This window comes from Bufo bufo, chromosome 3, assembly GCF_905171765.1.
Source record: "Bufo bufo chromosome 3, aBufBuf1.1, whole genome shotgun sequence".
Classification (NCBI taxonomy): domain Eukaryota; kingdom Metazoa; phylum Chordata; class Amphibia; order Anura; family Bufonidae; genus Bufo; species Bufo bufo.
The window spans coordinates 481,323,257-481,338,874 of NC_053391.1; the positions used below are offsets into that span (position 1 = coordinate 481,323,257).

A 15,618-nucleotide genomic window follows, 5' to 3' on the forward strand; every position below is an offset into this window, starting at 1 on the left:
ATTATCGAAAGAATGCAGCTGTATGAGGAAGAGCGATAGCAATAGCCATCCCTCGTCCTCATACTGTGGAGGTGATTGCCACATGTAAATGCAGCTCTTAACCTCCACCGAACGAACAGCCGACTGTGAGGAAGAAACGCTTCCTGCTCGATAATCAGCAGCTCCTTGTCCCATGTAAACCCGCCATACGTTTCCTACTATACTGTCATCACTCCCATTACAGCTGAGTGCTGTGCCCATTTGTTTGTTTCTGTTCGGCTCTGCTATGTTCTCCGAGCAATTGGTTTATGGATCCATAGAAAGTCGATTTCTCGCTTGTCTCTTTGACATATCAGATATTTGTTAAAAACAGGGATGCCCAACCTGCGGCCAACCAGCTGTTGCAAAACTACAACCCCCAGCATGCCCTGATAGCTGTAGTTTGTCCCTGGCATCTTAGTTAGGTTTAATCATGTTATATTGTAATACTTGATTCTCTATTGGGTTATTCCTAGTATACACTAGATATCATTTAGAAGTATTATTGGGACCTCCATGGTTGTACTATGAACTGTGCTGGGACAGGAGAGTCTCCCATAACTTACTGTTTTTTTGTTGTTTTTTTCATTACAACACTTGCCACGATGGAAAATAATTTTTATATTTTCTTAAATTGGACATTTTCAGACATGGTAACTATGGGGGTCATTTATTATACTGAAATACGCTTATATTAGGCGTATTTCAGGTGAAGATGGCTATCTGCATCTTCTCACACCAGGTCTAAAAATGTGGGCGGGGTAGGGGACGGGCCAGCAGACCTGTCTCCTTTACCATTTTCTAGGTCTGTTTTAGGTGTAGAAAATGGTCTAAATGTGAGACTGCTCAGGAGCTGTCTTTCATATAGAACTGGCACTGGAGGCACCGAAGTTATGGAGAGGGCTGCTTACGGCTTTGTCCCCCTATGTTTATTTTTTTATTGTTTGTTTATTTTTTTATTCATAAAATTGGGAAAGGGGGATGATTTGAATAGTTAATATTTTTGTGGGGGGGGGGGGGGGGGTTCAACTTTTTTTTTCAACTTTTTTTTTTCAACTTTTTTTATTGTCATTTTAGTCCTCTTAGGGCTGTTTCACACGAGCGGATGCCGTGCGTGACATCCACTCCGTGAATGACAGCCAAGACCCGATGCAGACTGCAGAAGCACGGAGCATTAACATGACTGATAATGCTCCGTGCCTCTCTGTGATCTCTTTACTACGAAATCACAGTGACAACTTTATCTCACTGTGATTTCGTAGTAAAGAGATCACAGAGAGGCACGGAGCATTATCAGTCATGTTAATGCTCCGTGCTTCTGCAGTCTGCATCGGGTCTTGGCTGTCATTCACGGAGCAGATGTCACGCACGGCATCCGCTCGTGTGAAACAGCCCTTAGGATTTGTATGTGTGATTTCCAGATCACTTGTCCCATTAGACTGCAGTAGCAGACTATTGCACTCTGTGGGACTCTGACAGGCAACCTGGAAGGCCGTGCTTCAGGCACAGCTTTTCAGGCAGCTCGCTATGACATTGCTTACCACATATGGAGTAAGCTCAGTGTGTATGGCATTTTTTATGTAGCGAAAGGCACATACTAATTTCTTGTGATTGTCCATATTGCGTACTTTGCTGGCTTGATTCATATTTTCATTGCATTATACGCTGCTCATTTCCATGGTTATGACTGCAATCCAGCAGCAGTGGCGGTGCATGATAAATGCAATTTGCTGAAGACAACCCCTTTAAGCCATGGTTCATGTAAGAGTTAAGATGTGATGAGAAAAAAGTTTTGTTCTCGAGGGTTTTGAAATCTTTCTAGATGTCGTCTTCTGCTAATTCATAATCCCAGGATAAAGTATTTTGCGTGGTATGGGAGACCTGGTTTGGAAAAACAAAATTCCTCAGTGCTTTGCCACTTGCTGTCCACAGATACAGGTGCCATTTACGGCTGTTTCAAACGAACGAGTCCATTGCGGGAATTGCGCTCCATTCTGCTCTGTTTGACCTTACTGATACAGGATCATACTGGCAGCTTTATGTCACTATGATTCTGTATCAGTAAGGTCAAGCAGAAGCGCACAGCATTCTAAATCATGATAATGCTGTGTGCGCCTGCAAGTCCAGAACGGAGAATCACACTCGCACACGGAGCGTGATTCTCGCAATAATTATTAATGTATACAGTATATATAATGAAAGCAGTCTACATCAGGCGTCTTGAAAATTAGCCTAATATATGGGCCGCACATAGAAAAAATTTACAGTTGATGGGCTGCGTACATTTCAAATATGATAAATACATGTGTGTCATACTCACAGCCCCTGAGATTCACCTCAACCAGCCATGACAGACCCCCACCAATCTGATATTGATGGCCTATCCTGAGAATAGACCATAAATATATAAATTCCAGAAAACCCCTTTAATGGACTTCAGACCAGACCCTAAAATTAATTCAAAACCCAGATCAGACCCCAAATTACACTCCAGATCAGCCCCCCAATTTATACAGACAGCAGATCAGACCCAAAATTAATACAGACCCCAGATTATACCCCAAATTAGCGCCTAAGTTCATACAGACCCCAAATTTATGCAGACCCCAGTTTTGCCCCCAAATTCATACAGACCCCATATCAGACTCCAGATTTATACAACCCAAAATTTATACAGATCCCAAAACGGACTGCTGCCGCCCCTATAGCCTCCAACCAACCCCTCCGTCCCCTAAATGCAGACCTCAGGGCAGGCAAAAAATAATAATGCCCTCTTCGACGGGATGCTACAACTCTGACTCCAAGGCTTAATGTGGATAATTTTTGTCTACACAGTGAATGAGGCCATTTTATTGAAAGGGGTCTCCTAGTTAGTAACAGTACAAAATAGATTTGGTTACAACCATGTGGGACTGTAATAGACTGCAGAATACAAAATCTACCAAAAAAAAATCACCCTTCTCACTCAAATATATACAAGTATAACCCAGATAAGGGTTTGTGGCCACAGTCAGTGAGAGAAAATGCCTGTTCTGATGGAAACCTTCCCCATCTGTCAGGCATCTATCAGATCTTCTTCTCTAGTGATAATCATTAATACTCAGGTGTGTAAGACTATGTTAACATGTTTTTATTCTACGTTTAACATGTACACATGGTCATATTCGTTAAACGGCTGCTTCATACAGATGTCATACAGTGGCATCCACTGTAGATGCTAGAAATATGGACTGTTGTCAGGCACTGCTGGAGATGGAGCCTGGATGTGTGTTTTTTTGTTGTTGTTTTTTTTTTTCAAATAAAGGAGAGAACTACAAATCCCAGCATGTCCAGGTGGTTTTGGGGCATGAGTGGACATTATAGATTGAGGGGTATAAGAGGAGAAAGCTACAAATTCCAGCATGTTCAGACTATTGTTATGGGGCCTCAGTGGTCATTACATGGAGAGGGATATGAGGACAGAACTAGGAGCTCCACCCATATTATACTGAAATACGCTTATATTAGGCATATTTCAGGTGAAGATGGCTATCTGCATCTTCTCACACCAGGTCTAAAAATGTGGGCGGGGTAGGGGACGGGCCAGCAGACCTGTCTCCTTTACCATTTTAGAAAATGGTCTAAGGCCTATTGCACACGACCGTATGGCTTTTTCAGTGTTTTGCGATCCGTTTTTCACGGATCCGTTGTTCCGTTTTTTGTTTCCGTTGTGTTTCCGTTTCTGTTCCGTTTTTCCGTTCCGTTTTTCCGTATGGCATATACAGTATACAGTAATTACATAGATAAAATTGGGCTGGGCATAACATTTTCAATAGATGGTTCAGCAAAAAACGGAACGGAAACGGAAGACATACGGATGCATTTCCGTATGTGTTCCGTTTTTTTGCGGACCCATTGACTTGAATGGAGCCACGGACTGTGATTTGCGGGCAATAATAGGACATGTTCTTTGTTAAAACGGAACGGAAAAACGGAAACGGAATGCATACGGAGTACATTCCGTTTTTTTTGCGGACCCATTGAAATGAATGGTTCCGTATACGGACCGTATACGGACCGCAAAAAACGGCCAGAAAACGGGGAAAAAAAACGTCCGTGTGCAATAGGCCTAAATGTGAGACTGCTCAGGAGCTGTCTTTCATTTAGAACTGGCACTGGATGCATCGAAGTTATGGAGAGGGCTGCTTACGGCTTTGTCCCCCTAGGTTTATTTATTTTTATTGTTTCGTTTTTATAAAAAAAAAATTGGGAAATGGGGATGATTTGAATTGTTAATATTTTTTTTATTTTTTTTATTCAATTTTTTTATTACCTTTTTTTATTGTTATTTTAGTCCTCTTAGGATTTGTACGTGTGATTTCCTGATTGCTTGTCACTCAAATATATACAAGAAGAAGAAATTTGCTGGAGTGGAATGAGCAGATGAAAAGGCTGGAAGGCAGATGATAGATTTTAGGGGAGTGGGAGAGGAAGTAGCTGTGGGGACCAAAGATAGGGACTCCTACAGCAGTTTGGGGAGCACCTTGTAGATGTAAATGTATGTGCACTATAGATTAAATGTATTTGTGTTATTTTTGTTTTCTCAGGGTTTAGTTCACCTTTAGTTAATGACTGGAATGTGTTTTAAATTAATCAAAAAGGCACACACACTGTTGCAGAGATTTTCATTTCAGCGCCAAGGTACCGTCCATGCTGCTTCTGGTCAGTGGCGTCTCTAGCTTTCAAATTTTGGGGGGGCACACTGGGGGCCAGGACAAAAGTAGGGGGGGCAGCTATAACAACGATACATTTACACAAGTACGCTTAGAAATGCTGCAATACTTTACCCAATTCCTAAAACCGCAACAGGGAAGAAAAGTCCAGCTGTCTGTGGATGACACTTTTATAGAGAGGGGGATCTGTGGATGGCACTGCTATGGGGGGGATCTGTGGATGCCACATACCGTATATAGCATCTTATGCTATATGTGTCATCCACAGATCCACCCCATGACAGTGTCATCCCCATTTCCCCCTCCATAACAGCGTCATCCACAGATCTCCCTCCCTATAACAGTGTCATCCACAGATCTCCCTCCCTATAACAGTGTCATCCACAGATCTCCCTCCCCGCCTCTCACAGGAGTGTACATATATAAAATAAACATATTTCACATGAAAACGTACAGTTACTTGGCTTGGCCCTTGGGGATCTCGGACACCACTTCAACACTTGGCCGGGGGCTCGGCGGAGCTGATGTTGTGTTTTATCCTAATGAGAAAGATTTCATAATAAGGATTTGGAGAAGGGGCAGAGGGATAGCAGAGCAGAGAGAGGCTGGTGCTGCTACTAGGGGGTCATACCATGGGGGAGTAATAAAACCCACCATAATGCCCCCCAGTAGAAATAATTCTCCTTATAATGTGCAAAACATACCCCCTTATGCCCCAGTTGAGCTAATTTCCCCCATAATGTGCCAGTATAAAATACCCCTATATAGTGCACCAGTAAATGCCTCCATAGTGCTCCTCTCCCCCCTTCCTGCTAGTGCCCCCCATAATGTACCAGTATAAAATGTCCCATATATCGTGCCCCAGTAGATGCCCTCAGTGTCCCCCATAATTTGCAAGTATAAAATACCCCTTCTTAGTGCCCCCCGTAGATGACTCCATAGTACTCCTCTCTCCCCTTCTCCATAGTACCCACCATAATGTGTCCCAGTATAAAATGCTACTGTACAGAGCCCCCCATATAAAACACCCCTTCTTTGTGGCCTCAGTAGATGCCCCTATAGTGCCCACCAATAATGTGCCAGTAATAAGTGCCCTCAATAACGTGCCAGTAACAAGAGCCCCCCAATGTGCCAGTAATAAGCCCCCATCACGTGCCAGTAACAAGAGCCCCCATCACGTGCCAGTAATAAGCCCCCCATCACGTGCCAGTAATGAGCCCCCCATCACGTGCCAGTAATGAGCCCCCATCACGTGCCAGTAATGAGCCCCCATCACGTGCCAGTAATAAGCCCCCCCATCACGTGCCAGTATTAAGCCCCCCCATGTTCCAGTATTAAGTCCCCCCATCATCATGTGCGAGTATTAAGTCCCCCCATCATCATGTGCCAGTATTAGGTCCCCCATCATCATGTGCCAGTATAAAGTCCCCCCCATCATCATGTGCCAGTATAAAGTTCCCCCCATCATCATGTGCCAGTATAAAGTCCCCCCCATCATCATGTGCCAGTTTTGTAATAAGCCCCCCCAATGTGCCAGTAACACTATTGTAAAAATAAAAAATAAAAAAACACTTATACTTACCTAAGTGTCAGCGATGCGATGCAGCCTCTTCCTGTGTCCCACGCTGTAATGTAAGGCTCAGGCGGCACGATGACGTCATTGCGCCGGCCTCTGATAGGCTGCCGGCCTAGTGCCTGCAGCCAGGGGCGTACATAAAAATCACTGGGCCCCATAGCAGGAATCTAAATTGGGCCCCCATTCCCCTTTTATAGCCCCTCCCTTTGTTCCATGAACTATTCTTGCTGCTGCGTTTTATAATTTATGCCATCAGGGCCGGAATGGGATTACAAAACAGCCCTGGCACACAAAAGAGGTATAATAGATGCAGATGTATATTATATACAGCAGTGTACAGTTATGTGAGGTACGCGGTATAATAGATGCAGTGTGTACAGGTATATAGTATATTCCCTAGTGTTCTGATATGTGAGGTACAGGGTATAATAGATGCAGTGTCTACAGGTATATAGTATATACAGCAGTGTACTGATATGTGAGGTACGAGGTATAATAGATGCAGTGTGTACAGATATATAGTAAATACAGCAGTGTATTGACACCTCGTACCTCAGATATCAGTACACCGCTGTATATACTATATATCTGTACACACTGCATCTATTATAACTCGTACCTCACATATATAGTATATACAGAAGTGTACTGATATCTGTACACACAGCATCTATTATACCTTGTACCTCACATATCAGTGCACTGCGGTATATACTATATATCTGTACATATTGCATGTATAATACTGTGTAATATATGCAGTGTGTGTGCATGTATGTGTGTGTATCTATATATATATATATATATATATATATATATACAGAGCAGTGTATTGATGTGAAACATAGAAGGTATAATACTGTAGATGCAGTGTTTATAGAAATATGTGGTCAGTTATGCATTATAGTCACTGTGAGGTACATGAGGTAGTGGTAACTGTCTGAAGTAGTATACATGAGTGAGCAATGAGTAAAAACAGGGCATGGAGGGGAGGTAAATGATGAAAAGTGGAGGACCTCCTCTTACCTCTCCATTCCAGTCTGTATGGATCAATGCAGAGCTGCTTGTGAACTTATAATACTTGCTGTTAGGGGTTGAAGGACCTGTGATGATGTCATCACAGGTCCTGGCAGATGTACCTTTGAAACCTAGGAACTACACCATTTTTGGTGCAGTTCCTTTGCTAGATTCTGCAGGACCTGTGATGTTGAAGATGATGTCATCACAGGTCCTGGCAGATGCACTGTTCTAACCTGGGAACTACACTTTACACTGTGCAGTTCCCTTACAGGACCTGTGATGACATCATCAAAGGTCCTTTAGCTTTAGAAAGGTAAACAGGAGTAATTAGGGGGCGGGGCCTCTCCTCCACTTCGGTGCCTGCCTGCAGCCTATCAGAGGAAAGGGAAGGGACACGCCTCTCCCTCCCCTGCACCTCCGCTGGCACAGACAGTTTACAATGGAGATGAGCGCAATGGAAGCGCTCATCTCCCTGTGCCCGGCGGCGGCTGCTCACTTGGGGGGGGGGGGGTCATTTTAGTTGGGGGGGCACAGCATGATGTAGGGGGGGCCGTGGCCCCCTCTGGCCCCCCCCTGGCGACGCCACTGCTTCTGGTCACCTTTGTACCAGAAGTGCGATGTCAAGTGCACCACTAAAAGAATTCACTGGCTTCAGTGGTAACATATCCCTGAGTGGAAAATGACTGCAGATGCTCAGTGGTTATGTTCTGTGTGGTTATGCATCTCGACTGAGGCCAGTGAATGGCTGCAGCAGTGCACGTGACCACAGACTATGTTTTATTTTCAGAACTTTTTTATGCTGCTAAGTTAATGCTTCACCTGTTTTTTTTCTTCCATTCAGTGCCTTAGTCGTGACGCAGCTGGGAATATTAGCATTCAGTTCTTGGGCACAGTGGTGAGTACAATTTTGCCATGCTTGACTGTATAGCAAATAGACATGAGTGCATAGTTATTATTGCTCATAGACAATAACTATTGAAGGCACAGAAGAACAGGTCACTGTCTTCTATGGAAGCCTGAAGTCAATCTAAACTCCAGAATATACACTATTGACTCTATTCAATGATATATAATATAATATACATATTTGTATCTTCTAGCGTATCTTTCAGCATTTCAAAAAAAAATTGCCCTAATCATTTTAATTGAAGGAATAATCTGTTTTTGCCGATAGTAAGTTACATTTTATGTCCCTATTACTCAATTTCATCCCATGTTGTTACATTGACTGGTAAATTTTCTGTACATTCCATTTACTAGTGAAGGGACTTTTTGTTTGATGGAATGAAACTAGGAAATGTTCTTTTTTGACATGGAAGAATGGTGAGCTGCTGTACAGTGGTAAATGTGCCCTTTCAGCACTTTCTCATGGTGACTCAATTAGCAAAGCCAAAACAATATCGGTGCTGACTTCCTCCCATTCACATCTATATTCCACATAAGACAGCAGCGCCGGCCTGAACATAGCAGCTGACAGGAAATGAACTGTGTAACATATTACATCTTGTCTGCCAACCATTACACTGTCTCTGATCAGTAATATACCCTAGTATCATAATATATGCATCCCTTTTGTCTGTACTACTGTATTATTTGGAATTACTATTGTTTTAGTGTTATAATATCTAGCATGCCCTTGTTTCTGGTACTGTAGTATATAGCATAGTTTTGTTTCTAGTTCCAAATTATATGAACCAAGAAACAGGCCCCTATTTGAAATATGTGGTCAAATCGTACCAAACCACATCACCAAACAGAAAAAGGCGCTAGACCAAAACTTCCATCGTAAAACGATCACCTTTATTGAAAATTCATGTTAAAATATAATAAAGCCACCTTGGATTCAGATAAAAGACAAAGAGGGTGAGCCCACATGCAGAGTACAGACGTATAGCATAGAATCCAGTCAGCAAGATAGTACAAACGAGTGCCACATGTGTCTAGCTGAAATGCAAAATTCAAGACCCCTGTATCGCCAGTCCTGCAGCAAGGCTCACCCACCACACCCGACACGCGTTTCACCAATGGCTTGTCTTTTACCTGTATCCAATGGGGCTTTATTATATTTTAACATGAATTTTCTGTAAAGATGGTAGTTTTATTACGGAAGCTTGGGTCTAGTACCTTTTTTCTGTTTGTTGATACCATATTTTACTACCCACTCTTGTTTTACCACTATTATATATGGTATATTTGCACTGATCAGCCCGGTATTATGGAGGTTCCCCTTTGTGCCACAAAAACAGTTGTGACCCATCGACACATTGAGACCTAAATGAGATCTGTGGAAATTGGTGGCTAAATCAACACCCTGAATTCTTTATTATATTCCTCAAACCATTCCTGAACAATTTTTGCAGTGTGGCAGGGCACATTATCCTGCTGAAAGAGACCACTGCCAGTAGGGTACATTGTTGATATGAAAATGTGTACTTGGTCTGTTTAGGTAAATGGTTCATGTTAAAGTAGTACCCACATAAATGCCAGTAGAACATTGCCAAGAGCATCACACTGACTATGCTGGTTTACAGTCTACCCATAGTGCATGTTTTCTGCAGGGAAGATGAGGACAAACACACACACTCTTGACTATCCACATGATGTAAATTAAAACATGATTCTTCAGACCAGGCCACGTTCTTCAATTACTCCAAGTTTTGATGCTCATGTGCCCATTGTAGGTGCTTTTGGTAGAGGGCAGCACATATTAAACTTTTCAGCAGTTTGTGCAACAGTATTTTTTCTTTAGGATCAGACCAGTTGGACTTGTATTTGCTCCCCAAACGCATGCTAGAAATAGCCCACAAGAGTTGCCAGTTTGTAGATATTCTGAAATAGAACTGTTGATTTGCTGCCCAGTATATCCCACGCCTTGAGAGGTGCCATTGTAACAGGATTATCAATGTTCTCTTTACTTGTCAGTAGTCTATTTCTCCACAGGGGGAGTTTAAACACACCCACCCGTGACTGCCAGTGGCTGCATGAATTTGAAGGTGCTACCTGAGTGAACTTGCAAAGCCTTCAATTCCTTCCAGCTCTGTGATGTCTGTGCCAGGCACCTCATCTCTGTTCTCACTGGCAGAATCTGAGATAACTCTCATCCTGGCAGTTTAATTCCTCAGATGCTGCAGGCAATAGCTACTGCAGCATCTAAGCAGTCAGACAAAGGGAAAGAGTTCCCCTTGTCCTCCCATCGACACCATGCAAACACAATAACGCAGTACCGAGTACAAAGGGCCTTCTAAAAGGCTCCAGGCCTGCCTTGTCCCGGCTACTAATACATCCGAATAATAATAAGCTACACCATACTCTTATTTCCATTACAGTAATAAATATAATACTCTGCCATGCTCTTCTGTCCACCATATTATATGGCACACTTGTTTCTAGTGCCATAAAATATAGCATACTTTTCCAAAACTATGAAATATGCCTTTTTCTAGTACTATAATAAATGGCATGCTCTTATTCCTAGTTTTGTAATATAGCATATAGGATACTATTTGTCTAGTAATGTCATATATTAACATACTCTTGTTCTTCTACTAAACTGCCCCGATCAGCAATCAGTGATTGTGTTGTCACAGGACACAATTAGTTTTTTTTTCCAGCATGTTGTCTGTTGCCATTTAATGGGGTGACTAATATTAACATGTCTGACAAAAATATAACTCTAGGCATTCTTTAATTTGACCCCTCTGTGTCTGCTCAATTAAATGTCAATGCAAGCATTTAAGATTTAACAGAAATTAATGATAGCCATCCAAAACAATTTTAAACACAATCAGTTTAACAAGGGAGGATGAATTTAATATGATAATTTAGCTCGCTGAATTGTATCAGCTTAGCGGGGATGTATGCAAATACATGACCCTTGCATAGTTTTTTAATGGAAGCTGTGCTGATAGATTTATCAGTTCTATTAAAGAACTTTGGGGAACTTTGGAATTTCAGCAATTGTTCCCTCAGAGGCTGAAAAACAAACCTGATCTCATACTGGGACCATTCTGGTCTGCATATATCCATAATTTGCCTTTGCAACTAATATGACAGCAAGAGGCAAATAACACTTTCTAATAATATCAAATGGAGTTGAAGAGGACAGCATTTTAATGTAGTAAAACGACCTCCCTGTGGGGTTGTTATTGCTAATATTGAACAGCAGTTACACAGTTGCAATAGTAGTCTCATAATTGATTTGTTTAATTAGCAAGAGATCGAGCCGGTGCGGTATCGTGTCGTCTTCTATCAGTGGTCTGCTGCATAGCAATGAATCTTTTTATTTGCCTTATTTCTCATTGGTAGTTGTGCTTGAATCCATAACTTTTCCTCGTTGTAAACTTTATTTTAAGAAGACAAATAGTTTGCAGCCAGACCTAACACATTCAGATTCCTTTGTGAGCACTTCTTATTTCTAGGGCTGTTTAAATGATGGCTATTCCCATGGTAGATGCTTTGTTGTAAGCTATAAAGCTGAAGGTGCATGCTACATTTTTAATGATAATTTAGCCACTAGGGGCAATGTTCCATTGAGGGGTATGTCTCTTTAACTTTACAAGCTATTACACAGAAATTCACCAACAAAAGTTTCCCTGAGCAGGGTAAGTTATGCCTAAGGGCCTGGATACATGAGTGTTTTGTCTTTTCTTTAGTGCCTTGTTTTTCCCTTGTTTGTGGTTTTCTTTTTGTGTTTTTTTTATCTTTATCTTTTAGTTTTTTCTTTTTATTAATGTAAAAGTCTGTGAAAATGTCTACAAATAAGAAAATTTAGTTTAAATATGAATGATATGGCAAGAACATGAAAAAGAAAGATACTAAATTGGAGGCACAATCATTTTAAAGATAACTATGCCTGTGTCCATGTTCTGAAATATACTGTATGTGCAATAGCCTGTGTAATAGGGAACTGTATCATGGTTGGCACAACAGCAGAACACAAAATAAGAAATGGTCATGGATGAAAAAATTGTTTAGAAAAACATGGGCACACACCTCTTCAGGCTAGATTAAAAAGACCGCAGTGGTTTTCTAGCTGTAGTGCTTGTTGTTATCAGCAACTGATCATACCCCAGCCACAAGCTGGCACAGGCTCAACCATAACCTCAAAATGCACAATAACACATGTAAACTAAGGAACCCAGATTAAGAGACGTCTTCCCCAAAGTCACTAGACTGTTGAGAAGGATTCCAACTGTGGCATGCCACTACCGAACATACATACCAAATTATACTTGTTAATCAGCCTTTGCGGAATGTTTATCACACGTTTATCCTTGTATATATTGTCAGCTCACTCCTCACAGTATGGTGAGAACTAGCTAATCACTGTGGATCCGACTGCTGGGACCCTCACGATCCCAAGAACAAGGGACCCTGTTGTGATGCTGTCCTGTGGATAGGTCTTGTAAACTTGGCACAACCTATTGAAGTAGTAGACAAAATGATTGATGACAGCTTTGCACACTTTTGCCATTCTCTCAATCAGCTTCATGAGGTAGTCGCCTGGAATGGTTTTCCAGTCTTGAAGGAGTTTCCAGAGGTGCTGAGCACTTGACTGCTTTTCCTTCAGTCTGAGATCAAACTCTTGCCAAACTATCTAATTTGGGTTAAGGGTGGGTGATTGTGGAGGCCATGTCATCTGACGCAGAGCTCCTTAACTCTCCTTGGTCAGATAGCACTTATATTACCTGAATAATAATGTGTTTGGGGTCTTTGCCCTGTTAAAAAACAAATTATGGTCCCACTAAGCGCAAACCAGATGGGATGGTATATCTCTGCAGAATGCTTTGGTAGCCATGCTGGTTAAAGGGGTTGTCCAGCCTTAGAAAAACATGTATACTGTCTCCCACAGCTATATAAAGTTCTATGGCACTGCAGTAATTTTGTAAATGCTTTTAATCAAGAGAATATCATTGAATAAAGTAATTCATATCCAGGAAATGTATACATTTATAAGGCCATTTTGACGTTTTCCAATGTTTCGGTCTCGGGTGACCTTTATCAAGGGATCTCTGGATAAAGGGATAAGCGGCATAGCTGGATGTCTCCCACAAACAGCACCACACCCTTCTACAGGTTGTGTGTGGTATAGCAGCTCAGTCTAATCCACTTTAATACAGCTGAGTTGCAATACCAGACACAACCCATGGACAGGTGTGCTGCTTTTTTTTAATTTTGAATACATCACCAACAGTGTCACGTGCAAAGCATCGCCACACCATCACACCTCCTCCTCCATTTCTCTGTCTCACAAAGACGTGGCGGTTGGAACAAAAAAAAAAAAAAATTTTGACTGTAAGACAAAAGTGCAGATTTCCTCTGGTCTCATATCCATTACTTGTGTCTCTTGAACCAAGCAATTCTCGTCTTATTATTGTCCCTCAGTAGTGACTGAAACAATTTGACTATAAAGGCCTGATTGACAGTTGATGTTGGGATGTGACTGGTATTTGATATCTGTAAATTATATAGGCTCAAATTTGCTGTTAATTTAAGGCTGGTAACGCCAATGTACTTATCCTCTGCTGCAGAGGTAACTCTTGGTCTTCCTTTGCTGGGGTAGTCCTCGTGAGAGCCAGTTCCACCATAACGTTTGATGGTTTTCATCACTGCACTTGAGAATAACTTCAAAGTTATGGAAATTTTCGGCATTATCTGACCTTCATGTCTTAAAGTAATGGTGGACTGTCATTTCTCTTTACTTTAGTTGAGTAGAACAGTAGCAGAATGGGGCTAAACACTGTATGGAACAGTCCTACCAACCCACCCTAACTGATGGTCTCAAACACATGAAGACAATAAATTTCACAGATTATCTCTTAAGACATGCATGTTAAATAGTTTGTGCAGTGGCAGCGCAGTGTAATTACAACTGCTTGTCCCATTCAAGTGAATGTGACAAGCAGGTGTAATTACACTGCGTGGCCGCTGCAAAGGAAACAGCGCGCAGATCATTTTGAAGAGCAAGCAGCACTTGAGTACTGCTACCTCATCAGACAGCTGAAGAGCAGGGATCCCAGGAGTCATTCTGCTATTTATGACCTATTCTAAGGGATAGTATTATAGCACTGTGCACAACCACTTTAATTGAAACCTAGTCCAAGTCACTACCTCATGAAGCTCATTTGAGAGAATGCCAAGAAAGTGCAAAGCTGCCATCAAAGCAAGAGGGGGCTACTTAGAAGAATCTAAAATATAAAGCATATTCAGGCTGACCACTTATATTCCTCAATGGACAAATCGGACATAAGGCTGGGGCAGATGGCTTACATTCCGCCAATCATCCCTCAAACGAGCAAGTGTTCCGGATGATATAATCTTTTATGGAGCATGAAAAATCATTGCTTGTCTGCAGCTCATTGCCCTTCGAAGGATGTGCTGCCGACAATAGTGAATGTGTAGGTGCTTGATGATTGCGTTCAATCACTCGGACATGTACAGTGCTTATGATTGCTCATGTAAATTGTGCTAAGCAATGGTCAATCAATTTGCTATATCTTTGCTCAGTTATCGTTTTGGAAAAATTATTTGCCTATGTAATAGGACCTTTACTCTATCATACAGGTTTTGTGAACCAGCAAGAAACGAATTATGTTGCTTAGAAAAAGCAGTGGGACTTTTACGCTTCCTTTTTTAGGCTAGTATTATAAAAAGTTGACAGAAATTTAGAAAAAGAAGAAAAGATCATCAGAAGCCGTAAAAATGTTGGGAGTGTATGTTTAAAAGAAATCTGTTTGAAGGGGCATTGAAGCACTATTCTTGAATATTTCTTTGTTTGGCTTGGCAATGTGGTCTTCCTTAGATAAAACATTTAATGCTAAGCAGTTCCTTTAGTTTACAGGGCTTGGTTACTTTTTATGGTAACACACACTGGGCAGGAAGGTCATTGTAATGAAGTAAAAAGAAATCCCAAGACATGAAAGAGAAAGTTAGCAGTTAGCATACCTATTTTTATGAGATTTCACAAATCTGTTCTTTCAAAGTTCAACAGTCTTTTATGGAGATCAGTTATTTTCTTATTTTCTGCTGTTTGCCAAAATAAGTTGCGCTGGAATGCAAGCATAAAATTGTCTGCAAAAGACACCCCAAATTTTTAACATGAAGTGCCCCATCCCAGTTCTCTTACTGAGCAGTGCTCATTGCCGAAGGGGATCTTCATTTACAGCGTTTGTGGATGTGTCTTGTGACCTGCAAAGTCATTAAATATTGATTCACCGCTATGTGAAATGTTACTATTGTTGTTCTGTACCTTAGGTCCTCACCAAGCATGTTGACTATCTTTCTTGGAGCTAC

The 15,618-nt window shown here is 41.5% G+C and overlaps 1 protein-coding gene across 1 annotated transcript in view; it reads left to right on the forward strand.

The window, feature by feature from the left end:
* The window catches only part of PCCA (propionyl-CoA carboxylase subunit alpha), a 557,269-nt gene that overhangs the window by 456,324 nt on the left and 85,327 nt on the right, over positions 1-15,618 (forward strand). Inside the window, exon 21 of the mRNA XM_040425257.1 lies at positions 8,168-8,221. Coding sequence (XP_040281191.1) covers positions 8,168-8,221 — 54 coding nt within the window. The remainder of the gene's footprint in view (positions 1-8,167; positions 8,222-15,618) is intronic.